Consider the following 27,969-nt stretch of genomic DNA (forward strand, 5'->3'; position numbering starts at 1 on the left):
AGAGGGACTGTGGTTTAACACAACTTCATAACAGTAAAAAAGTATGCAGTTTTTCATGTCATATTGTATTATTTTATGCGTCCAGTAGTGTCTGATAAATGCCAATACATGTCGAGTCATCAGCAGTCAATTTCAATGCTTGTTAACTAAGTTTGTAATTTTGTCAAACTCAAGGTCATTCCTTCCATTCAGGGGTCACGTTAGTAGGTCAAGTTCTGTTTAGTGCTAACATTTTCTAGTATGTGTACTGGGTATCCAACATTCTGTGGAACGTACTACTATTAATGAATCTGTTGTAAAACACGTGAGCACTTTCAGTTCATATCTGGTTCTAGAAATGATAATAAATCCATTTTTGTGATGGAAAACGATCAAGATATATTGCTAAATTTTGACTCGACAGAGAAGTGTTACACAATGTACAAACAACAAGAGTACGAAGCTGAATTCAGTGCAAAATCTTCACAGTGGAGAGCGCTAGAGAAGCTGGAAATGTTCACATTCACCACAAAATTGATGACAAAATCAGATTATTCGTAGCTAGAGGTCGATTGCAACTTCTACAGTGTTAAAGCCTGTTATCTACTTACTATCCAGCTAGTCACACTAAATCATGTAACAATTGTTTCGCATGTTTAAAAGGGCGCAATTATAGGAATTATATCAGATGATATCAGTGAAAGTTTGATAAGTACTATCCCGTAACGCTTGAAATCAATAGTATAGCTTTGGATTGCGTTCTGAGATCGTCGTGCTAATTGTATATAGGTAGCCTCTGTAACATTCATCAGAAAGTCATAACCGGTCTTTTAATAACTGAAAAAATGACGCCAAAGTCATCAATAAATTTGCACTCTAAGTGCCATTTGTGGATCCCAATAAAATCCGGAGATTAAGATGTATAAATTAAAATGTGTACATTTTCTGTTTCTGTTCACGTTCACCTAAGGCCATTTCAACATTTTCAAGGGATATGTATTGTGTTTAACAAGTGTTACTACACCTGTACATTGTACATTTATGTTTTTGAAATAAACAGGGATGGATTGATTGATGTGCGTTTTTTGGACACATTCCGGTAACTCCAGTGTGTCTAAGAAATGCAATCTTGATTTAACAGAGAAGCAATTCATAATCAATGTCTCTAAAAGTGTCGGCATGAAATCAAATTTTACTTAAATCACAACAAATGGTTTCACCTATATATAAGCCTCTGAATTTAAAATGACCTTTCCCTTATTTCTGATCAGGTATTTACTTTACAACGGTTTTTCTGGGACTTGTTATTGGATTCCTATTTTCATCATTATTCATCGGCCTGTACGTTGACTTCGATCGAGTAAATATGTCCAGTATCGACATAGACCCCAGTGACACACGATGGGTCGGAGCTTGGTGGCTTGGGTATCTTGTTAACGGCACTCTCATGGGCGTAATTGGCATTCCTGTTATGCTCCTTCCAAAGAGATTTTCTCCATCGCGGGAAAAAGATGCCGTTGTGACTTCACCGTCTGTATCGACCAGTTACAGTCATGACAATACCAATGTTGAACGAGAGGCCATAAGACCCATCAAAGGTAAAGGCAGAGTAAAGTTTTTAAGGTGCGAAAGTACTCGTATCTTTAGTATATGCAAGGTGTTAAGTCTTATGCAGCCATTTGCACACTTTGATGTTGATATCAATTTATTTAATGATAATGGGATCTAATGCTATTTATGATAGCGATATGGAAGTCCACAAATGGTCCACAAAAGGTCTTCAAATCGTTTGTCGAAAATAACCGCGTGTTACAAAAATTCAATGTGACGGCAAAGCTAACACTCTGTATTTCAACATACTTTAGGAATAAGATGAATACTAAGCACTTGTTTGATGAGTTACAAATGATAGAGACATTTCAAAATTACTGATAAACCATTCTTAAAGGGACAACGTCGGTCATTTTTCATATATTTTATTTGATACAAGATACTATTTATATTGTTTGACACGTTGAAAGATAATGAATGAATGGGTGATCATGCATGTATTAACATGGTTTTAGACACGATACATGAAACCATGGCGAGAAAGAAAAAATGGTCATGGCCGTTTATCTTTCTCGCCATGGTTTCATTTATCGTGTCTAAAACCGAGATGGAATACATGCATGATCATCCAATTATTCAGTGTGTCAAACAATATAAATAGTGTCTTGTATCAAAAAAAATTCATGAAAAATGGCCAGCTATTTCCCTTTAAAGTGACACAGAAGAAGTATAGATTAAATCACCACGCACCGTCATATTAGGTGGTCACGCTTATGAGAAAATAAAACGTATTGTTTTAATTGAATATGGTGACCTGCATAGGGGTTGGAATAAATATAAATAATACGATATACAAATGTAATATTCATAAGTTTGTATTGAATAATAAGGGGAAATATTAAAATGATATTTTTCTTGTGCGTTACATTTCTTGTTACAGAGTTTCCATCAGCACTTCGACGCCTTCTTAGCAATGTGCCTCTGATGTCAATTTCAATTGGCTGTGGATTTGAGAGAGCCGTCGCTACTGGTTTGCTCATGTTCTTCACTAAGTATATTGAGAATCAATTCAGAGTGTCTGCCGCTAAAGCAAGTTTGCTAACAGGTTTGTCTTACTAGTTACTATGTAGGCCTATGAGCTGGAAACAGGGCATTGCATTTCTTGGAAAGACGATACTAGTAGAATAGAGTAGAGTAGAGTGGAGTAGAGTAGAGTAGAGTAGAGTAGAGTAGAGTAGAGTAGAGTAGAGAAGAGTAGAGTAGAGTAGAGCAGAGTAGACTATAGAGTCAGTAGAGTAGAGTAGAGTAGAGTAGAGTAGAGTAGAGTAGAGTAGAGTAGAGTAGAGTAGAGAAGAGTAGAGTAGAGTAGAGTAGAGTAGAGTAGAGTGGAGTAGAGTAGAGTAGAGTAGAGTAGAGAAGAGTAGAGTAGAGTAGAGTGGAGTGGAGTGGAGTAGAGTAGAGTGGAGTGGAGTAGAGTGGAGTAGAGTAGAGTAGAGTAGAGTAGAGTAGAGAAGAGTAGAGTAGAGTAGAGTAGAGTAGAGTAGAGAAGAGTAGAGTAGAGTAGAGTAGAGTAGAGAAGAGAAGAGTAGAGTAGAGTAGAGTAGAGTGGAGTGGAGTGGAGTGGAGTGGAGTAGAGTAGAGTAGAGTAGAGTAGAGTAGAGTAGAGTAGAGTAGAGTAGTGTGGAGTGGAGTGGAGTGGAGTGGAGTGGAGTGGAGTGGAGTGGAGTGGAGTGGAGTGGAGTGGAGTGGAGTGGAGTGGAGTGGAGTGGAGTGGAGTGGAGTGGAGTGGAGTGGAGTGGAGTGGAGTGGAGTGGAGTGGAGTGGAGTAGAGTAGTGTGGAGTGGAGTGGAGTGGAGTGGAGTGGAGTGGAGTGGAGTGGAGTGGAGTGGAGTGGAGTGGAGTAGAGTAGTGTGGAGTGGAGTGGAGTGGAGTGGAGTGGAGTGGAGTGGAGTGGAGTGGAGTGGAGTGGAGTGGAGTGGAGTGGAGTGGAGTGGAGTGGAGTGGAGTAGAGTAGAGAAGAGAAGAGAAGAGTAGAGTAGAGTAGAGTAGAGTAGAGTAGAGTAGAGTAGAGTAGAGTAGAGTAGAGTAGAGTAGAGTAGAGTAGAGTAGAGTAGAGTAGAGAAGAGTAGAGTAGAGTAGAGTAGAGTAGAGTAGAGTAGAGTAGAGAAGAGTAGAGAAGAGAAGAGTAGAGTAGAGTAGAGTAGAGTAGAGTAGAGTAGAGTAGAGTAGAGTAGAGTAGAGTAGAGAAGAGTAGAGTAGAGTAGAGTAGAGTAGAGTAGAGTAGAGTAGAGTAGAGTAGAGTAGAGTAGAGTAGAGTAGAGTAGAGTAGAGTAGAGTAGAGTAGAGTAGAGTAGAGTAGAGAAGAGTAGAGTAGAGTGGAGTGGAGTGGAGTGGAGTGGAGTGGAGTAGAGTAGAGTAGAGTAGAGTAGAGTAGAGTAGAGTAGAGAAGAGAAGAGTAGAGTAGAGTAGAGTAGAGTAGAGTAGAGTAGAGTAGAGTAGAGTAGAGTAGAGTAGAGTAGAGTAGACTATAGAGTCAGTATAGTAGAGTAGAGTAGAGTAGAGTAGAGTAGAGTAGAGTAGAGTAGAGTAGAGTAGAGTAGACTATAGAGTCAGTATAGTAGAGTAGAGTAGAGTAGAGTAGAGTAGAGTAGAGTAGAGTAGAGTAGAGTAGAGTAGAGAAGAGAAGAGTAGAGTAGAGTAGAGAAGAGTAGAGTAGAGTAGAGTAGAGTAGAGAAGAGTAGAGTAGAGTAGAGTAGACTATAGAGTCAGTAGAGTAGAGTAGAGTAGAGTAGAGTAGAGTAGAGTAGAGGAGAGTAGAGTAGAGTAGAGTAGAGTAGAGAAGAGTAGAGTAGAGTAAGAGAGTAGAGTAGAGTAGAGTAGACTATAGAGTCAGTAGAGTAGAGTAGAGTAGAGTAGAGTAGAGTAGAGTAGAGTAGAGTAGAGTAGAGTAGAGTAGAGTAGAGTAGAGTAGAGTAGAGTAGAGTAGAGAAGAGTAGAGTAGAGTAGAGTAGAGTAGAGTAGAGTAGAGTCAGTATAGTAGAGTAGAGTAGAGTAGAGTAGAGTAGAGTAGAGTAGAGTAGAGTAGAGTAGAGTAGAGTAGAGTAGAGTAGAGTAGAGTAGACTATAGAGTCAGTATAGTAGAGTAGAGTAGAGTAGAGTAGAGTAGAGTAGAGTAGAGTAGAGTAGAGTAGAGTAGACTATAGAGTCAGTATAGTAGAGTAGAGTAGAGTAGAGTAGAGTAGAGTAGAGTAGAGTAGAGTAGAGTAGAGTAGAGTAGAGAAGAGTAGAGTAGAGTAGAGAAGAGTAGAGTAGGGTAGAGTAGAGTAGAGAAGAGTAGAGTAGAGTAGAGTAGACTATAGAGTCAGTAGAGTAGAGTAGAGTAGAGTAGAGTAGAGTAGAGTAGAGGAGAGTAGAGTAGAGTAGAGTAGAGTAGAGAAGAGTAGAGTAGAGTAGAGAAGAGTAGAGTAGAGTAGAGTAGAGTAGACTATAGAGTCAGTAGAGTAGAGTAGAGTAGAGTAGAGTAGAGTAGAGTAGAGTAGAGTAGAGTAGAGTAGAGTAGAGTAGAGTAGAGTAGAGAAGAGTAGAGTAGAGTAGAGTAGAGTAGAGTAGAGTCAGTATAGTAGAGTAGAGTAGAGTAGAGTAGAGTAGAGTAGAGTAGAGTAGAGTAGAGTAGAGTAGAGTAGAGTAGAGTAGAGTAGAGTAGAGTAGAGTAGACTATAGAGTAGAGAAGAGTAGAGTAGAGTAGACTATAGAGTCAGTATAGTAGAGTAGAGTAGAGTAGAGTAGAGTAGAGTAGAGAAGAGTAGAGTAGAGAAGAGTAGAGAAGAGAAGAGTAGAGTAGAGTAGACTATAGAGTAGAGTAGAGTAGAGTAGACTATAGAGTAGAGTAGAGTAGAGTAGAGTAGAGTAGACTATAGAGTCAGTTGAGTAGAGTAGAGTAGAATAGAGTAGAGTAGACTAGACTAAACTAGATTAGACTAGACTAGACTAGATTATAGACTAGACTAGACTAGAGTGGACTGGACTAGACTAGACAACTCTACGTGATTCTTCACAACGCTGCACCACTCTGCACTATATTACAGTGAATAAGATCGTATAACACTGCGCTATGCTTCTCTACACTGCCCTGCACAGCAAAATGCTGGACTATCTAGTTTTATTTTATTATTTTGCACAACATGATACATAAAAAACCAGCGAAAACCCAAAATCGTGCATGGATTACACAGAAAAGTCTAAAGACTTATTTCCATACTGTAGTCCAGATTCACAAAAGACCAATAGACAAAAAGAAAAAGAAAAGCTATTGCATAAGAAACAATAAAAACACTTCCAAAAGATTTGTGAAAAGGACTAAAACACTCTGAAAAGTCACACTATCAAAATTTAAATGAAATCTCTTCTGAGACGATTCACAAAGGAATACATACCTTTTTACATTTGTTTAAAATTAAAACTAGAGTCTACATTTCTTCTGTTATATGCAAGACTGTTCCATACCTGTGAAGCTGAAAAGAGAAAACTTGTTTGAAAAAAAATAGATCCTCCTGGGATAAAAACAAAATTATTACCAAGCTTTGCATTGTAATTGTGTACATTTTGTCTAGTGACAACATTTGATATAAGATAAGATGGAGCTTGACCCCTTATTATTTTATGCATTAGATTCAGTTTCAGATATGCCACCCTATGCTCCACACGAAGCCACCCTAGTTTTTCAAAGAGAGCTGGCCCAATGTGTTCCCTGGGGTGCTTATCTCGAACAAATCTTATTATTTTATTTTGTGTAGTTTGTAGTTTGAATTGTATTTTGGTATTGTGTGAGAGAGTAGAAAATCACTTACAATGCCAGTAACTCTCTACTGTACGAGTGATAACTTCTTTTAAGAAGTAATTTAATATTCCGGAGATATTTATCAAAAATATTTTGATGTCTGTAAATCGAAAGTCTACAATTCGTTAAATCCGCAGTTCATATGAGAAGCATAATTCCCGATACTTTTTTGTTTTCTATATGGCAATTCGATATTAGAAAGCAACATGCACTAATATTTCACAATCATATTTCTCTTACAACAGTTCAGAACATCTGGTTATGCATAGAAAGTGCGGAATACATTCACAGCTTCTTCAAAATACTGTATTCAAACTTTAGAATTGACACTTTTAAGTTCCTATCTTAACACGATAACAATTTCATTAAACACAGAATGACGGACAATGTAAAATACTGCAAATATATATATATATTATATATATATATATATATATATATATATATATATATATATACATTTTGTATATATATATATATATATATATATATATATATATATATATATATATATCTGAATTACTAAATTTTACCTATGTCGCACTCAAGAGGGGTCACCTGTTTTCGAAAGTTGGAATAGTTGGGTTATCCACTTTCTGACGTCTGCAAAAAATAATCCAACGACCCCCCCCCCCCCAGGCTTAAGAAACTGACCAAAGTTACAATACTGCAGAGCTTACCGGAAAATGAAAAATCATACAACTTAATATTTATTTACCAAATCATACAATGCCTATGTGATTCGGTATATACAACGCAACGTTTATAACAAGGTTTCTCACTTTCTTTTACGATTAAGGTACTGTTATAGTTCTCACGTCATCATTCGGAATTCTGGCTGGTGGGCTACTTATGCGTTACTTGAAACCATCGCCGTCGTCGACAGCGAAATCTCTGATCGTATTTGGAGTCGTCTCCTTGTTACTGCCGATCCCGTTGTTGTTCCTAGGCTGTGAGCAAGACAGTGTTGCCGGCGTAACGATTCCCTATTCCAGTTTTACCAATGCATCGATCAGGTGAGAGAGGTTTTCGTTGTTGGCAGTCGCTTCAGTGAAATCGTGTACGTGGTAAAAACCTACATTTACAGGATTACGCTAAAAGATGGCGATTACTGTGGGCAAAAAATCTGTTTAACTATTAATTTATAATCGAAAACTCATGCAATCATATCCTATCTTGAGATAATGAAGGAGGAGTAACCCAAATTAATATATGGCATTATGCTTGATATTTCATTTCGTTGTTAACGGCTTTCAGACTTGAGATAGCACAAGAAAGTTGATAATCAGGCTCCCTTAAAGCCGCACTTTTCAATCCCAAGTTCTCGCATAAGTGTAGTTCTCCTCCCAGTCAAACACTTGGCCAGTATGATGTTTGATTTCTATAACATTAATTACACAAACTGATCTCAACCTTTTGTCACATTTTGCTAATTCTGCAAACAGAATTTATACAAGCGTTTGATTGACGGTCAGTTCAAATCGCAAATAGTCATTGATTCCCCACCGTGAACGCTCGAATTTCCTAAAAAATTGTCTTCCAGTCGCCTTAGACTTTGAATATAACCACAGAGTTCGATCGGCAGCAACTTTGCGCAAATGGCTTGGTAGTCTGTCTGCGTTTTTGCGGCCGGGGAAAACTAAAAATTGGCATTTTCTGGAGTGTGTGCCCGCGTGTTGCCTGTTTGGTGTCCACTTACACAATGAACGCCGTCATAGCTTCGCGTCCTTTTAAAGGGAGGCTCCGCCTTTAAATGAAGAGCACCGCCCTTGCACCTGCCGGTCAGTGGATGGATGGTGGATGAAAATACATACAGAGAAATGTATGATTTCATTAAGACTTTTCAACAAGACAAAATGGAGCTTTTTACAGCAGAACAGAAGTGTGCTGTCAAACAGATCGGCTGAGTGCTATTATATATTTGGGTGTTTATTTCTAAGTTTTTCTCGACAAGAGACTAAAGACACACGTGAACGCTGTTAGAGTATGGTTAGAATAATCGGGATAATATCACGTACATAGCCCAAGACAGAGCTAATAATGCGCTAGCGCAGAATAAGACTGGAAATGCAATTTCAAGTGTAAGTGACAATTCACTTTCCATAGTAGATGAAGCTTCTTTGATAAAAATGTTATTCAAGATGTCATTTTCGGTTACAAGTGTTGATAATCTGGTCGGTTATAGTCGCCTATGGCACCCTCTGGACCCGGCTTCCCAACAGGCTTTGCGCCAGGGTGGTTGCCCTTTACACAAGTCATGAAAAGGCAGGGTACCTATGCTTGTTCCGCAAAATTTCCAACCACTCCTTATCTGAGATATATCAACAAAAAGACGCCCTTATTATGTGAAATACAGGACACAAACCAGAAAACACCCCATAATTTAAGCGATCTATAAATAAGTGAGACAATTGCAAAAACAGTTACAATCATGTCATGTCGATGTTGTATAGAGCAATGAGACTATCGCGACACATCAATGTAGTCTATTGTTGTTGTCTATACCAGCTTACCTCCATTACAGTCTGGGGCAACATAGTAACTTTTGGAAAAAGAAATCTCATTTTTAAATTTTTCGCTCACATAGCCGTACTTCCAGGGAAAGTATTTACCGGATTTAAACGCATTCTAATCCTTCCACAAATCAGCTTTTGCGAAATGTAAATGTTTTCGTGTACTCACGGAACTAAGTGATAAACAACAAATGCCCACTTTCCGTTATTTTGGGAACACGTTTGGACATCCATTTTGCCTGAGCGTGCCACTACCGGGCATGGCTTCTATGATGCAATTACTGCATCACAAACGAATGCAATTATTGCATCACAAACGAAAAAGTGATACCTTTTCAATATAATTTGAAGATTTAAGAAAGTTGATAACTTTATTGCTCGCAAAGCTTGACCAAAGCAGACAAATATGTAAGGCTGTAATGCGAGACGTTGCTATGGCAGCGACTGTGTGGTCGGTCCAGGCCTGTATCTGGTAATGGAACAATTCTCGTCGTATTGCAGAGACGCATGCGCATCAGCGAGCCGCTTGCGGACGTATGATATGTAGTTCTTTTCGGTGTATCCACGCCAATAATGATTTACGCTGATTGGTTGACCATGCGAATAGACTCCCCAACCCACTTCAAAAATAAAGATAAGGTTAAATCCTTATGTTAGGTTCTGAACGCACACATTTTCATATCCCACATCAAGGTTCTTACTTTGCATACCCATTTAGTCAAATAACCTTTAGGTTCTTGGTTTCTCTGGCAAAATATGGTCAACACTATCATTTTTTTAATCATTATCGATAATTATATCATACAAGTATATTGAGTGCGCAAATACTGCTGTCTGATTGGTACATGGTCGAGACGTGTAAAGAACTGGTATATTCGCGATATGAGTCAAGTTGAATGTAAGAACCATGCTATGGGTGGAGTAAGAACATTGATGATGAAATTCGGTACGTTAAGAACCTCAACGCTTTTGGGGAGGTAAAATGATAATCTATTTATCGATAACTAATGAAAATGATAATGTTGATTAAAAGTGATTAAGTTGACCGTATTTTGCAAGTAGAAACCAAGATCCGCAATACTATTTAACTATGTGGGTACAAAATAAGAACCTTGATGTTGGATATGAAAACATGTACGTTTAGAACTTCCCATACGGATTTAACTGAATGATTACTGTTGAAGTGAGTTTGGGTGTCTGCTCGCATGGTCAACCAATCAGGGTGAAGTTATACTTGGCGTGGGTAGACTGAATGGCAGTACATATAATATCATACCTCGCTGGTGACCATCTTTAGGCAGCCTGCTGGGCAAGCTATAAAATGTTATTTTTAGAATAACGAAATGCAAGCAAAACCCTTGCCTTGGTTCAAGTCTATGATTTGTAAACGTGTGAGTGTGGTGGACGCAATGATTTGTGTTCTGTTTTCATATAAATCGTGGATTTGAGTGGAGTAACCACGATGTGTGGATTGAAAAACGGGAGTTTCACTCGGAATCACAATCCAGCAGAAACCAACTCATTACTGCGCAGACTCAAAGGTAACACGTCCTATTGCTTGGGAATCCCGACCTTGGCTGCCAATTTCAAGTAGTTTTGTATGAAATAAAATAGACTCAAGAGAAATTCTTGAAAATAATTGTATTTCGATTTTTAAAAAAATTCACCGACTTGAACAAAGTCTACCAAACCCAGCCTCTAAACGGTACAGTTTTGCCTACATGTTAAACTTGTCACCTTAGAATATACGTATTATGCCTTATCTTTTGTTCTCAATAATTGTGCCATTGAATCAAAATTTGATAACGACAAATATTTTTCTCGGGGGCAATGATAAACAAAAATGATAAATTGTGATCAAAATCTGACACATAACTTGGCAACCTGAGTCAACTTTATAAAAAATTTCAACTTCCTTTCAGAAATAGCTTCCTTGGCAACCTTGGTGCATCAAAAGTTATATCGGAGTGCAATTGGAACTGCGCATGTTCCGACACCGAGTACGATCCAGTATGCGGCAGTGACGGCCTGACTTACAAATCTCCATGCCTCGCAGGATGTACTGAAGCCATAACCTCGAAGGTATCGGTCGCCTAACCTCAAAATCATGGTTTTGACACAATTCAAAATTGTTGCTTCTCAATAACTTTCCCATGAAGAATCGTAGAATTGCGGAATTTTCTCAATCTGAAAAAAACCGGAATCGTAAACGTCAAATGCATGTTTGACACCTTTCAACTCTAAATATGTATTTTAAAGCTTTTATTATTGCAACAATGTGCGAAGTAAAACGCAGCGTCTTTCTGGTGTCTGCCAGATAATTGTATCTTCTGACTCCTGTCTATGTGCATACCACAATTGTCATGAACATGGTGAAATGAGTCTCTAAAATACCCTCTTTTTTAGCTCACGTGTGTGAACACGTGAGCTAATGTCGCAGCGATGTCTGTCTGTCTGTCGCCTGTCTGTGCGCCCGATATCTCAAAAATGGCTCATCAGATCAGAATGAAATCTGATACATAGATTCAGTTTGCAAATGGCATGAACTAAATAGTTTTTGGTGGGTGTTGCTTCCGTACTTTTTGCTAATTTGCATGATAAATAATTTTAGAAAGAATATTTTGAGAACGACTCACTCCATTATTAAAAATCATTACGCATTTTTACTTCTAACAATTTTTATTTTGCATATTTCATAAACTTTCCTAAGTTGGGATGTTTATGTGACTTTTTCCGACCAAAGTTGACGAAACTTGCTACGGCCAACATTTTGTTGTTGTAATCTTTCTTTTCTCTGTTATATGATGAGTTTTTGAAAATTGCGGGAAATCTAAAATGACGCTAAAACCTTTGAATTTACATGCCACTTTGACACTCATAGCACCGTTAAACACTTTTTCAATCTCTAATGGGCCTTATTCAAAGAAAACTCTTGGAAAACTAAGGATATTTGGACATTGGTTTATTAAACGTTTGCAGCTATTGGGGCTTTAAGCATTTTTACTTCGGTCAATTCCTAATTTGCATATTTAATCAACTTTTGTAATTACGGGTATATATCCTTATTGATTAGACCAAAATTCACTAAACTTGCTATATACATTGAAGATACTTTGATAAAACAATATTCAAAGTCCTTAAGCATTTTATTTCAGTCAATTCCTTATTTGCATATTTAATTATGATTCCTAATTAGGGATATATACCGGGATTTACTTGATCAAATTTGGCAAAATATGTTATATATATTAATGGTACCAGAATAAAACGATATTGAAAGTCATTTCATATTTTCATATCAGTTAATTTATAATTTGCATATCTAATGAGCTTCCACAGTATGGCATATATAGCTTGAAGGACTTGACCAAAGGCAAGTACACTTGCTATATGAAGTGATGATACAATGACAACAGTCAAAGAAATTAAGTATTTTTGTTTCAGCTAATTACATATTTGTATTGTTCATGATGCTGGTCAAAACACTTTCAATGCAGTTGCAAACATGTGGCAAAACTTTAAATTTACGCACAACTTTAACATATAATGAAACACGTGATCATTTTCAGTTCATATCTGGTTCTTTCTTTTGTTTAACCCACAATTTTGTGTGCATACAACAATAGCCATAAGTTGGTAAATTGAGTCAACATTTGTATTTGATATAAAAATAGCGGTTTTCTGTCTTTTGAACTCAGAACTTCAGCTCCTGTGGTTGTACTGGTCCTGTCTCTCAGCAAGGAGGAAGGGGGACGGCTGTTGGTGGGATATGTGGCGAAACGTGTGGTAGAATGTTTGAAATATTTATAGTATTCGCGTCCTTCTCGAGTTTCGTATCTGCGTTACCTGTCACCGCATTCATCGTGCTGCCTTTACGGTGAGTAGACCATTCGCTAGCCGTGTGGTCCCTCCACAACCAGTGAACCAGGTTTCTACAATATTTAGGAAAGGTTTAGAAAACCAAACAAAAAGTATAAAGCCCTTTTGTTGTCTATGAGCACATGTGGAATAATAGTAAAGAAAAAGCATGGATTTCGTAAAAGTTTCTCAACGGGTTTCATCGTAAGTTTGAAATCATTCGACTGTTTGGAGCTGAGTCTCATTCAAAAGTTTCTTCCAAATTGTAATCACAATGATCACATAGGATACACCAGAAAAGGCGTGCTTTCATAGCGTTTTGTCTAAACAGATATAGCCTTACTATGATAATAGTGAATAGTGCTAACTATTCCATGAAGGAAATGTGATTTTCCTTTCTTCTCAATCAGCGTTGTTGCACCAGAGGACAAGCCTTTTGCTGTAGCTGTTCGACAGTTCATCGCTCACGTAATTGGTGAGTCAATTTCACAGCTTCATTTAACTCCTTTCAAGAGAGGTAAGACTATACGTCGATATCAGAGCAGCGTAGAGAAGTTGGAAGCCCTGTGACATCAACATCAAATGTACAACTGTTGAAGGACAGAAATTATGTTCAAATTTCAAATGTGTGACGTGAAGATGACGTAGCCGTTCATTTATTTTCTACTTTTAATTTTCATTTCATTTTCTTCATGTTACGAGAAAACACCAGCAACTGATTATTGATAAAGGCAATTCCATAATTGATTGGCATTAACCTGCGACAGTTAAATTTTCTTTTCTACATACGTCACATAACGATTGAAAACAACGAAACGAGAAGACGTATGAGGCATCAAGTTTTGAAGCAGCAAGACATATTAAACCCGAATATGTTTTCCAAAAACTGTGGATAAAATTTTCGTTTTCTGTCATCTTATTTCAGGTTGGGTGCCCACTCCTATTTTGATGGGTTATCTAATCGACTCGGCGTGTTTGTTCTGGGGAGTATCAGAGTGTAACATGTTCAGTACATGTTGGATATACGACCTCTTCGACTTTCGAGTAAAAATCTTGGCATTCCAGATCGTGTACAGGGTCTGCGCCATAGCAATGTATATTATCCTCTTGCTGTCTCTCAGTAGAAAAAATAAAGGCCCTGAAATCCCCCAGGTCTACGTGAACGAAACAGTAGGACCGTGTGATGAGAAACCCTAAGTAGATTCCAGATAACATTCTTACTGTAACGGCTGGCTAAAAATTTGATCATATTAAACAGGAAAAATGTTACCACATTGTATGCTATGGGTTTTTACAGTTCAAAATTTAAATAGAGCACCATAAAATAATCCATTTTCAAATTAACTCATTCAAATTTCATTTATTCGTTAATTCATTCACTCATTCATTCACAAAATCATTCAGAGTAATTAAATGAAGAAGCTCATACGTGACGCCCTCCTGCGGGAAGTTTAAGCGACAACAGCTACACACTAGTACTTTTTCCACCCTTATGTTCTGTATGAATTTTACAAATTCTTGTTTATCCTTCATAAAGCATACATAACTGGACAGCATTCATTTTGTAAGCACTACTTGTATACGTAATGACAACATTCATTTTTTAAAGCACTTCTTGAATACGTAATGTTGGTTTATGCATCATGATATCTTGATTTTTTCTGCTAGGTTGTAAGTTAGCATTCATTACATGTATTTGGTATCGGTGGTTGATAAAACGATTTGCTGGCCTTCTCTAATGCTGTGCCGGAAAATTACCTTTCCTTTAAAGTTTTTTTTTGTGTGTGTGTGTTGACCTTTAAGTTAGTATATCACTTAACAAACTTCACTTTTGAAAACTGTTTTACATAAACAATATTTGACAAATAAGTTTATCTCACTCCGAACTATGATCTACAGAGAGAGAGAGAGAGAGAGAGAGAGAGAGAGAGAGAGAGAGAGAGAGAGAGAGAGAGAGAGAGAGAGAGAACAGGCGACAGCTCATAGCCGCATCTTTAGACTGCATTCACTAACACATCTCAAGGGCGGGGGCGGGAGATTCCATAAAAAGTTCCTCCAAGTCCCCCTTCTGACTTGCTATAATTTTGAAGCCCCCTTTAAAGTAAGGCACAGTATACACGATATAGTGCCTCGTCCAAAATATCAAATCATGTCAAATCGGGAGTCTATTGGGCAAACTATTTACATTTTCCCCATGAAAACAAGTTCTATCTATCTATCTATCTATCTATCTATCTATCTATCTATCTATCTATCTATCTATCTATCTATCTATCTATCTATCTCTCTCTCTCTCTCTCTTTCTCTCTCTCTCTCTCTATATATATATGTGTGTGTGTGTGTGTGTGTGTGTGTGAATAGTCATGTAAATGTACTTTTGCTTGAAGTGTTAGGTAAAAAGTGCACTTGTGTACAATAAATTTGATTTTTTGATTTCATAGATAATGTTGATTAACTATACATGGTGGTCTACGAGAAAACTATGAACGCGTATTTTCCAATATAAAACTAGCAATATCTATTCACATATAGACGTTTGATAACTGATATAAATATAATTGATTAGCACAGGGTGCTTACAAGTGCACATGTGTATAAGAAAGTTAATTTTTAATTGTGGAATTTCTCTGAAAGTTATGATCCACTATACATTGGAGCTGGAACAAAACTGAATATTAATATTTTTCCAAAATAAACCTTGTCATATTTGTTAGTATATGGACCCTGAATAATTGACATAATTGTACATGCTAAGAATAGGGTGATTACATTTGAATATGTGTACAAAGATTTGATTTTGGAATTTCCCCGAAAATGTTGATTCACTGTACATTGTACTCTATTAGGAAACTATGAATAATTTTTGTAAGCTTACATTACAAAACTAGCTAAACCTGTGTATTTATAGATGCTTGATTATTGATATTAATGTACCCGATCAGACGAGCATGGTTACATATGCATATGTGTGGGACAAATTTGATTGTGGAATTTCACTGAAAATGTTGATTTACTATACATCGTAATCTGATTAAAATCAGATGTAGTACGACGACGTCTATACAATACAAGTTCATGAGCGCTCTTCTAAAGATGGAAACACGATTGGAACTAATTTGGGATAATTGGATTTTCCTATTTTGCAAATTTCTCAAAAGTGTTAGGTGCCAGTAGCTTAATGTTGCAATATCGCAAATTACTCATAAACACAAGTATGTTGTTCTATAAAAAGAAAAGCAGATGAGATAACATTTGTAGATTAAATCGACATTACTTCACCATCCGATTATCCCAAATTAGTTCCAATCGTATTCGGAATTGACGTTGCTCTACATTCCCAAGATTCCCATGTATTGAACGCACATGCGTATACATGACAATATCATTGTATTCAAATGACAGTCGACAAATCGCGTTTTATAATCTATTAGCCAAACACGACAAAATATATCGATCTGGTTTCAGTCTGTGACACTCTTACTATCATCTTGTAATAAAGAAATTGTGAGGGGTTTATGTAAAGATGAGAATACTCACGGTCTGAGTTTCGGGTAAAACTGGTATCGTAACAGAAACCAGTGATTCACTTCTACTTAAACCCACATGTTTTTATTTATTACAATATTAATCCAACTAACTCAGTAACTAGTAATGTCAGAGTAGCAAGGATTGTCAAAGCAAAGCCAAGAAGCATTCAAATCATACCACTTAGTTGCGGCTTTATTATGTTCTCTCATGATGAACGACGGGGAAATCACCAAAACTTTAGAATAAGACGGTATAGGCAAGTCTGTAAAATAATTTTGAGCGGGAAACAAGCTGAATTCTGGACCCTGGACTGGTCAACATCTTTTATATTTGTCGACCTTGGTGTCAGGAAACACAGTCTGTCATTGTGTCAGAATATTGTGATCAGCAGCAGAACTTTGTCCCCAGTTTCGCAATGATTGGGTAATTTTTCAGACTACAGTGTCAAGATATATATTTGTAAAATTTGCAAAAATGCAGCAATAGTAAATAAAGATCTTTCAAATCCTGATGTACCTTGCTAAATTATCATCGGTTATCTCATGACGGTTGAAAAAGGTGAAATCAACTAAATGAAATTCAAACTCACAATAAAATGTAAATATGAAAGCTGATGCTGTATCCAACTTCATAGAATTGTTTACTTTTGATGGGTATCATGACAAGATTCACTAGGATATCTGACTGGGCAGAAATTGAAAGTACAGGGGGAGAACACTCGGGAGGCTGAGGGGGGAAGTGTCAAATGAGGTTGTACCCTCTCTCGCGTAGATAAATTTGAGATACTGATGTGCGCAATGGTGCAGTCTGGTGCAACATATCAGAGGTGTTTTCAATTTGTATTTTTACCAAATAAAACTGTTAGAACATCCCACGGGTTAGAGTTCTAGAGGGGGGCATTCCCCATCTCCGATCGAAAATTTTGAGAAATTGATGTGTGAAATGGTGTAAATCTTATAGGTGTTGCAATTGATTTTGCACTAAAAATTGAGTAATAGTGACCCCATTCTTTCTCTCCACATCTTAAGCAATCCCCCTCCGCAGCTCACCGTTCTGCCAAAATGTGTTGAATATACTGCCCGTGAGCATAGAAATGATTGTGGTCTTTACCATTTTAAAACAGTTGATCACTGCCAGACATTGCAAAGCGTTCATAATAGCATCTAATAAGACTATTCTTCAGTGTCATCTCTTTAAAAAAATACAAAATTGAGAATAATAATACAAAATCAAAATATCATCGATTGGAAGAGAATCAGTTTTTGTTACGTATACTTTGCATTTGAGTAGAGCATTTTACAAAATTATTCATATACGTTGCCTAAGTACCTTCCTGACCCAAACCGTATCACAGTCTGACCGGCCGCACTGCAAACATCTCTGAAGGGTGGTTTAAAAAATCAGGGATATTTTGGGGGGAGGGCATTTGAACGGATAGGGGACTTAAATGGGGGCTCGATACGAAACTGTCTCTGATTAATATGAAATATGTATTGGGTTGTCTCTTAAATAAAAGTCACTCAAATATAAGCTAATTGTATAGGAAATTTTCTTTCAATGTGTATTTATTTGTAAGACTACAGACACAGGTCAAAAATACGGCTAAAATGTCCCTTTTATACACGGTTATGTTAATGTTCACTTTTTCCTTGACAAGTGAGGGAAGTCATCCTGTTTCAAAACATTTTATGTGATCGCTTTTGTACAAGATGAGTTTTCCTGTACGTGTACGTACGTCAAAACAGCGCCCTCCTTTCCTAAAAAATGAGAGAGAGAGAGAGAGAGAGAGAGAGAGAGAGAGAGAGAGAGAGAGAGAGAGAGAGAGAGAGAGAGAGAGAGAGAGAGAGAGAGAGAATTTCAAATGATAGATTTTATAAAGATGAATTTAATTATTTTATTTACACCGCAGGTGACTCGGAAAAAAAACGTCAGGAGCAAAAGTTGAGGCGGTCATTGTTGAGGGTTTAGCCATAGGGAAGGAATTTGCATGTGACACAGAAATGACAGTTGGGAGCCGTCGCGGCATCTTCACTTGCCAAGGTCTCTTGTCCGGGCAGCTCCCCGAAATCAGAAGTGGGAAGTAACGGACCCATGCGAGTGGACGGTGCCGTCGTTGACGGAGATAGAACAGTGGCCAGGGCAATTTTTTAATCGGGGGACTCGGAGGGCAAGGGCTCGGTGCAACCAACGAAGCTGTTCGTGCAAAATCGTGTCCATGCGGGGAGGAAGAATTAATTTTTTACTGTGGGTAGGGAAGAAATTTCAGGTTTTGCATGGAGTGGGGGAAAGTTTTTGCACTGGGTACCGTAAACTAGGTAGAGCCGGGGGTGCTTGTATGCTGTGGTTGGTAGAACTTTAGGGAAAATAAAGCGCCTAATTGCCAGGGAAGCAATGTTCAAAGGTTGAAATGACAAGAACATGTTGGAATATGTACATCTAGTGGGGAATGGGGAATGATCAGCGGTGGGAAAAGGGCAGATGGGTACATGAACTGTTGTGGGGAGCAGGGAGTGGGCAGACCATAGATACTGGAGGGCAGGGGCCATCAAAATTCAGTGGGAGGGCATATTTTCCTCATATGCCAGTGGGAGGGAAATTACGAACACCACTACTTTCCCCTCAAAATTTTTACAGTCAAGGTCAAAAATATGTAAAATCAGTATATCAGCCTTCAAAACATGTTGTTTTGTTGATTTTGTAAAATTAACGAAATTTGCCAATTGGCGGCACCTGAATGATATCGGAGGGCAGATCCGAACGGTTTTCACTTCCTCCTTCATATTTACATTTTGTTGAAAATACTTTAGAATAGTAAAGTTACATGTACAGTACAAACAGCCCGGGGATCATATTTCTAAACGGCGGACGGTTCGTTCGTGTACAAACGAGACCTCTCTCCGCTCTTTGCAGAGAGCGTCGCTTGTTTCAAAATTAACAGAGAGTGGGGTTAATAAGTCAATAACGAGCTAACCTTTGACCGCCAGTCAACACAGATAGCGACCATGCCCAATTAAAGACCACGCGATACGATACAGTAACGGTTTAGTGTCCATGAACGCCGTCAGTGAGACGAAGTACTATGCTGTAACAGAATTGATATTTGACATCGCGGAGGCAAGAGTAAATAAAGGTATGTATTTCTTCAAGTTCCATTCTTTAAACGCCAGTCTTACAGGTATGAACATTGGAATCAATGCTGTACGGACAAAAAGCCAAACAAGAGTTGTAATGTTATTTGAAAATGAACTTGTCGCCATGGTTTTAGGCGATCAGAATATACAGTAAAGCCACAGCCTGGGGTCATGTAATGAAACTTACATTGTTATTTTGAAGAACAAACCTAGGATACTGCCGACCGGCCTATCCCATGTACATGTCATTTAATTAAAACGTGAATGCTAAAATGACGACACAGATGTTGTGTCTATACATATCTATTCTAGTGTCACTCTAGTTGCAAAGCACACTGATCAGATAAATGAATGTACAGCGTTTCCATGACAATACGCGCGTCACAGTGAATGACGGTTTACCACATAAGATCAATCTTGACCACTGGTTTTTACGATAGTAAGTCAGCAACACATTTCGAGGTTTTTCCTGCATTCAGCCTCGTGTATTAGACTTCGTAGAGACGATAACGTGCAGATTGAACTACTAGTATATTATCTGTTTGTCTCTGTGTCGAAGTTCAATCGTTGCAGGTACAGTACCTATGGAACGCGTCCTCGACCGCGGCATGATCACTATCATACCGCTGATATGACGTCACACTAGCAGTATTTAATGTGATAGACTCTGTTAAAGTTAGTGAATTGTACAAAACCAAGTTCTTTCCAACAGTTTCTAACCATTTTACACAAAATGTTGCTGTAGTCCAATTAGCAAAACAAGGCAAAAAGAAATCTCCAACAATGAATAAAAAAACAAACCAACCTCACCCCGAAAGCTGTTATCCTTTTAGAAATCCTTTCTCTTATTGCACCATGAACGTTAAAGTCCATGGTTGCACTCTCGTGTGCACTGCCAGGGTAACGTATTTACTTTACATAGCTTTTAAGAAATTTCCTTATTTGTTGACAATATGTCAGAAATATGGCCCAACTGTAAGCTGTGAATAAATTAAAAGCTTTAATCTTTGAAAATATCAGCACGAACTTGCACTGTGTCGCCTCTGTGCAAAAAAAAAAAAAAAAAAAAAAAAAAAAAAAAAAAAAATCAAAATTGCTGGGTAAGTCATCCTTGACATGAAATCACCTCTTCTAACAGGTTGGCTAAATCACTAAATGACACAAGAGTGATTATATATTTTTCTCGACAGAATTCAAAACCAGGATGATGGAAGCAGTCGATTTGGCACAGGATGATATTGTTGTGGAAATCGAAGACGGCCCAGTTGCCGTGCATCATGGGAAGATGAAACGACCACGTGGTGTCGCTGTTATGCCCAACAATGATTTTGTCGTCGCTGATGGTCGGAATCGAAGTATTGAGGTGTTGTCAAGAGACGGCGATTTCGTGAACGAAGTGACTTTCAAAGCGCTTAATAATACCTGTGACCCATTCGACGTTGCTGTTGGAAAGAAGAGGGCGATTTTAGCCACTGACCAAGGCTTGAATCGTGTGTATGTATGTCTTGAAGACGGAAACCTGATCCGGATGTTCGGCAGTGACGAAATGCATAAACCGGCGGGCATTGCCTTAACGAATGACGACAGAGTCGTGGTGGTTGATAGTGAAGGTGCGTGCGTCCGATTATACGAATACGACGGAAAGTACATCAAGTCTTTCGGGAGTAAGGGATACAAAAACGGTCAATTCTTCACCCCGCAGTTCGTTGCCGTGAATAGCAAAAACCAGATCATCGTTTCCGATTACCGCCACGACAGCTTGCAAGTTTTCGACGACAGAGGGAGCTTTCTGCATTGTTTAAAAGCAGAAGAGGATGTCTGGCGACCTATGGGCGTTGCAACTGACAACCAGGATAACATCTATGTGTGTGACGCCTTTACCTACAAAATCCGCAAGTTTGGGGCCGATTTCAAACCACTAGGTGTATTGGAGGCAGCAAACGGTGAATTATCAGGTCCACACGGCCTTGCTGTAACATCCGGGGAACACCAACAACTGGTGGTTGCAGACTGCGGTAACAACTGCATTAAGTTGTTCAACCTGTGAACCCGACGTTTAACAACATAGAGCTGATGCATGCAAAATGAGTACGCAAATGCTGCGGCCATATCTGCCACTTGAAGTCAAGCCTGGCAGTTGCGAAGTGATTCTAAGAAGGCCTCCCAGATCTCTCGATACCAAGAGATGAATTAATAAGTTCCACAAGTCGATCACTGTACGAATTTATGAAGAATGTTGCACACATCCCTAAAATATAGATGTAGGTGTGTCTTTTGAAAACAAAATACGATATTTGTACAAGAAATTTTAAGACGTTACAGAAATGTGAGAGTTTTATAATTCTTCAATTCACTTTTATTTGTGTATCTTTCCCCTTTATACTTGATGGACGTCGACAAAAACGTATGCATAGCGCCATCACTGGCAGTCATGAAATATGTGACAGAACTAGTACATGTTACGTAGAGAGCTTTAATGATCTGGTTGATGTTGTTGTCTATGTTGTTATTTGCAAATACGATCGCGAACACTGATTTGTTGAAGCTGTTATTTCGATGATATTTTTATCATTGCAATCAGGGTTGCATAGCTAGAAATATTGGGCATGTATTGTGTTCAGGGCGAAACGTTAGGCTCCTTTCACTACAACCCTGCCTTAATATTTGCTCGGTATTTCCAGTCCTGGAAGCCCGGGTTATCACTTTACATGTACTTACAACGACACCAACGTGAATGAAACTACGGCAAAAAGAGCGCAATGTTCTTCAATGTTCAACAACAACAACAACAACAATAACAACAACAATAACAACAACAACAACAACAACAACAACAACAACAACAACGACAACAAGGTTTCCTATTGTATGCGACCACAACATGACGTCGGCGTGCAAAAGCATTGAAATACTGTAGGTACAGCCACATTTTTGGCTCCGTTGACGATTTGTAATCTTCATTTCATACGGATTTTACATAATTTGCTCGGACTTTGATTTTGTACAGAAAATTGACTTTATACCGAACAGATACTCGAACTTTGCTGTCATCTGTGCTAATTTTACTGTGACTTGGAGTTAACAGAATGCATAAATAAAGTTCAAAGCTATTGCTAAGATACAAGGCTATTGTCATTGTCATTCATGAGATGGATCATGGTCTTAAAATCCACGGTATGACCAAACCATGCAGTGTTATGGAAAATATTTGTATAAAACAAATTATACCAAATGATGCAACTGAAAATCGTACTCCGATGAAATTTCAATCGCGCATGTACATTTCTCCGGCCAAGTAATCGCAGGGATCGCGTTTCATACCTCCGTACACCGTCTCGCCACAAAACTCTGCTCCGTAAAGTTCCATTATTGTGGTGTGGGACGCTTGCTCAATTCTGCTCAAAAATAGTGTCGCATCTGTTACCGTTGTTACGTCGATTTGAGTGGTGTCAGTGCTGACCTACCAAAGTCCTTTGCTGAAATAATGAGCATGAATGTAAGTCATCTGTCAGCGGCGCGCAGACCGTAAATAAACGATTGGGGGCATATTTATCGGGTCAGATGTTACCCGGCCATGGTCTTCTCCAGCGATATATATTCGACAAGGACATGTTTTCGATAAAACTGTAATCCAACCTCTATAGTAAAATTGTGAGACTGGAGCTAGAAAGTTGCGCTTCCTCGCAATTGGAAAAATCTCTTGTCCTCCTCGCTATCAGTGAGAGTATTTTTAAATTCTCAGTGAGCAGTGGGCGCCCTTGTGAGAATCCAGTGTTATAACACATTCTCACCAGTGAGACTGGAAATTCTCAGAATTTCCACCAAGTACAGTGAGAATGGTAATTTTCACGGTGATAATGTATCATACTCGTCATTGATTGGTGGAAATTCAACCAGACTCGCCGTTCATAGGTAAGAATCAACTAGACTCACAGTTAACTGGTGAGAATCACTGCAATCATTCTGGCTGATTCTCACCTTATGTTGCAGATGCAGTATTTTCTATCGTTACCGTGAGGAGAAGTAGCGATTTCATCATTCATGCTGCAGTTCACTTTGTTATGGCATAATGTTTGCTACCTACACGTCAGAGTTATAGATGTGCAATCATAATGTATCATTTCATCTCATGCTGAAAAAGTTAATTTTCTGTCTTCCTAAAAAAGACACTCACTCACTCGTTGTGTGAAATTTGAACGGGAGAAAGATGTTTGTCTGATCGACGCAAAAGTAGTCACTAGAGAAAATTTACAGGCGGGCTGGAGGCACAACATCATTATCGACGAGACGAAGGTTGTCCAAGTTCAAATTGGTAATTCCAGCTCCGATATTGTAACGTGTTCTCAATTTCAATAAAAACTGAACGAATTTCACAATACATTTTAACACATTGTATAGCGCCACCGAATTTGAAGCTTCGGTTATTTCATTACAACATGATGGAGGTACCAACTTCCATCAGTACATACTTGTACGTGCCGCATAACATTCAATATTATGTTTAGTAGATCCAGTGCAATGGTAACGTAAGTGCGAATTTTGCGAGAATCGCAACCCCACAGTCACGGTTACTCTACCAACGTGCGGTGAATTGTGTACTTTTTTGCTTTTCCGAGTTTCAATATTTTTCCAATCGTCGGCAGTGGAACACTATTGATATTCCTACTGCTAAACGAGACTATACGAACTTCTGGTCCAAAAGAACCCATTCGGTCGTACAAAAACTGCTTTTTCGAGATTTGCTTCTCTTTCACAGTCCTATATAGAGGGACTGTGGTTCTTTCAAGGACTGCGCCTGATTCTCGATATTCGAACGTTTTCTATGCAGTCTCCAGTTTTTTCAAAAAATATACCAAAGGTGGAAAAAATTTGTGTAGACAGCGATAACGCAAGAATAACGCTGAAAGTGACTCGTTTGAAGGCCACTATCACAAAGTATTCTGTACAACCACTTTAAACAGAAAGTTCCCCTATAAAAGCCGGACTATAGTAAATTTATGCAAATGTTAATAACCCACGCTACTGATCGGACGTGCCGTGTTTTGTCCCTGAATCCCATAATTTTTTCATGTTTCAGGCGTTCATTGTCATAAAATTTTTCATATGATGTCTTTCAATGTTAAGCCACTGAACTTTAGTTGAAAATAAACTGAAAAAATGTTCCGTTTTTTTTTTTTTTTGCCAAACATCCAGGCGGTACTCTTGCCCAAGAAGACTCAAGCCAAATCTAAGTAAATCGTATGCCTAGCATACACATACAAAACGGCCCTTTTCAGGGCCACCACATCCTCAAAAAAGAGAACTACCGTTACCAGAATTATAATTCGTATCGCCATAATAGTATGATAATACGCTCTCTTCATTGAAACTCAAATAAAATGTGTCGTAAGATGCAATGCAATTTGTATAATTTGTATGACTTGATCGCCCGTATCAGGGAGAAATGTCTATCATTTACTCCCTAAATCACAAATAAAAATATCACAATAGCAACAGCAATCACCATTGGTATAATATAGTCTGTCCTCCGTCTCTTGGCTTTTCCTCGGCAGCATGTGAAGTTACTGACTGACAAGATCAGCCCCCTTTATATTTATATGTCGAAAGACTTGGAACAAGTCTAGCTACAACATCTTCAATCAGTGTGCGAAACTCACGTAAAATCTCTACTGGCCAAGCGGGCCAGCCACTTTAAAAAGTAACCGGCCCTGAAGGAAATTAACTGGTCCGATCATCAGGTCAAATCCAAATAAAGTGGAGATTTTCTACCCCGCGCTCAGTATTGGGGCCAAGAACATGCGATTGAAAAAATATAAAAGACGCCACTTCAAAATCCTAACATCAAAGTGTTTTTGTGCCTTTTAATTCTTTCATTCTTTTTTAATTCTTCAAATGAAGATGACTATCAAAACCAAAAGTTGGGGCAACTGATCCCAGTGTTAAAAACATATGAAATCAGTGAAAGGTTAAAAAGGCGCCCTTCTCAATCCCAGGTTCTCGCATTAGCGAATGTGTCAATAGCCCATTACCAGTTTGTCATTCTTTTGTTTTCCATTGAAAATTTCATCAAGTAACTAATATTTATATTAGATAAATCTGATAATTGAGTGGGGGCTTTTTAAGCACCAATACATACAACGTTTTTATTTCGTAAAATAGCCTTTCACAACAAATATTTCTAACATTGAGGAAAAGAACACAAGCTTGGGCTTGAAATATGTCGTCCAAACACGGAAATGCTAAGCATTCGGAACTCCGAACAGGGATGGGTAGGTTTTGGCAGCACAAAAACCAGATCACACATAAATGGAGTCAATACAACACTTGACTCTTCCAAAAACGACTCTGGCTTCTCCTCTCTGAGGGATCCACCAAATTCAAGAATGGAAATACAAAAATTAGGGCAACTGATGAAGAGAAATAATTTCGAAATGTCAAAACCCTCGTTAAAAGACGATTCACAAATTTAAAATGTAAGCGTGTTCTTTACAAGGTGACCAAGGCAAATGACCATCAAGGTCAAAATACAATGATGACGGTACTTTGCACAATATTTAAATATCGGACATTAACATTCAAGTATCGAAGTTTGACGTCCAACATATTTCCGTCATACATAACAATCTATATATTGGGTCTAATATCGATACTAGATGATACAAGAATGACTTGCCTTCTGACGTGGCACGCCGTGTTTGAGAAATTGCCGATATTTTACCTAAGGCTGATATATATATATATATATATATATATATATATATATATATATATATATATATATATATATATATATATATATATATATATATATATATATAATATCTGCAATTTGGAGACTATTTATGGTATAAAACAATACCTGGCAATTCTGGAGTGACTTGCCTTGCGTCTCGACACGCCGGATCTGTGAAATCACTGATATTTACACATTTATCGGCGATTGGGACCCTAATATCGTTACTAGAATGACTCGCCTCGTGTCTCGGGCACGTCTGGTCTATGTAAATCACGGATGTTTATCGGCGATTTCCAGACAAACGTCCGATCTTTATGTCGGAGATTTGCGGACTCACAGATCTTGCCATGCCCGACTTCATCATTTCGGCTCTGACTTCGATACTAGACGATACTATACTTGTCAAATCACGAGCAAATAATCGATATATATCTGGGAGTCCGACTCTAACTTAAATTATACGATACTAAACTTGTCTAAAACGATGGGTAAATATCAAATATCGGAGATTTCACCACTTCACATGACCATAGTTTTTTTCGAGGGTCTACGATATGACCAAACAATTCTAATTTCGATATTGTGTTGTCCAGTAGTTGTAAATATCCGATATCATATAAAAGTCCAATGTTGAAGTGTCCTCGAAATCCAGTTTACCTCGACACATGCAATATGGTCGGTACGCTAAACAATTACTCTTTGTGACCACGACGAGATCTATCTCTAACCTCACACATGTTTAACAAATGCGGAGCATATTGAATACCGCGAGAAAACGTGGGGGCAAGGTCTAAGTTTCGCTTTGATGCAGTACAGAATAGTCTGTTCACTTTTTATTTGCGATTATTGCAATTATTGAAAGAATAAATTTCGTATATTTGAATAGTTTTGTCAGGTATTTAGCTTAGCAAAACATTCTGGTAAACTTTTGTATATAAAGGCTGGGAAAGTTACTGGCCCGCGTCTTTAGGAACAGCAGGGCATCTTTCAAGAGTTACTGGTCTGGCATGAAAACTGCTGGTCTCGGGCCATCGGGTTACCGTGAATTTCGCACGCTCTCTTCAATGCAGTGATCTGAACACAGCTTTGTTTTGTTTGCACATCCGAAAGCTAAGACAAGTCGTGTATAAGTCTTTCATTCAGCTGAGACGTTCCCAAACGAAAGCCCCGCAAGTACTTAGTAGGAATAGAAACATAAAAAATTAACTTTGTAATGTACAAAAACGTCCTTGGTTTGTAGAGCTAGCAAAGTCAAAGATTGGTGCGGACGGTCTGGAAAATGTACTAAATCACGTAGCTATTTTGTAGACTGGAGACATAAAGCATTCTTGGTTTATCTCCATTGTACCATCTTGATAGTCGCCTGAAATACACTTGGCCAGTCTGGCGACGTCTGTCAAATCTGGAACTAGAACGGACCAGCTCTATGGTGGAATGTACGTATGCTTTCCCCCAAAGGAACGAGAAGTCCAGAATCAGTGATACAAAAGTCACGGTCCCGCCAAATTCAATCGTTTACATTCATTTATGTAAACGACTATTTCTACTATTTATGTAAACGACTATTATATCTATTGTTCGGGTATGCAAATCAACTTCTAATGATTCATTATCAATGGCAAACTATTCTCGCCCAAGAATTTAGCATTATTTATAGGCGAGCGAGCAATTGTCTGTCATACAATAGAAGAAGCGCAGAGTTGCGAAGAACAAAAGCAATATGGCGTTACACTGAAAATGTAAATAATTAGACATTGTGGAGGGAAATTCAGACGATTTAGATGATAACAACTAATACCGATATTGTTAATATGCTCATAACTTTTCCATGTGGTT

General features: G+C 38.2%; 2 protein-coding genes across 2 annotated transcripts; both read left to right on the forward strand.

Moving 5' to 3' along the window:
• The first annotated feature begins 7,219 nt into the window (after positions 1 to 7,219).
• On the forward strand, positions 7,220 to 14,048 carry LOC139137769 (solute carrier organic anion transporter family member 1C1-like). The gene is made up of 5 exons (XM_070706036.1): positions 7,220 to 7,383; positions 10,803 to 10,962; positions 12,579 to 12,757; positions 13,149 to 13,213; positions 13,664 to 14,048. Exons 1-5 carry the CDS (start codon positions 7,220 to 7,222, stop codon positions 13,933 to 13,935), a joined length of 840 nt encoding a protein of 279 aa, XP_070562137.1. The 3' UTR covers positions 13,936 to 14,048.
• A 5,212-nt stretch (positions 14,049 to 19,260) lies between these two features.
• LOC139136627 (tripartite motif-containing protein 2-like) lies at positions 19,261 to 22,512 on the forward strand. Its single transcript, XM_070704400.1, has 2 exons — positions 19,261 to 19,396; positions 20,588 to 22,512. The coding sequence occupies exons 1-2, from the start codon at positions 19,318 to 19,320 to the stop codon at positions 21,442 to 21,444; spliced, it is 936 nt and encodes a 311-aa protein (XP_070560501.1). The 5' UTR covers positions 19,261 to 19,317; the 3' UTR covers positions 21,445 to 22,512.
• Positions 22,513 to 27,969: the final 5,457 nt, after the last annotated feature.

Source organism: Ptychodera flava, chromosome 7 (assembly GCF_041260155.1).
Source record: "Ptychodera flava strain L36383 chromosome 7, AS_Pfla_20210202, whole genome shotgun sequence".
NCBI classification, from domain to species: Eukaryota; Metazoa; Hemichordata; class Enteropneusta; family Ptychoderidae; genus Ptychodera; species Ptychodera flava.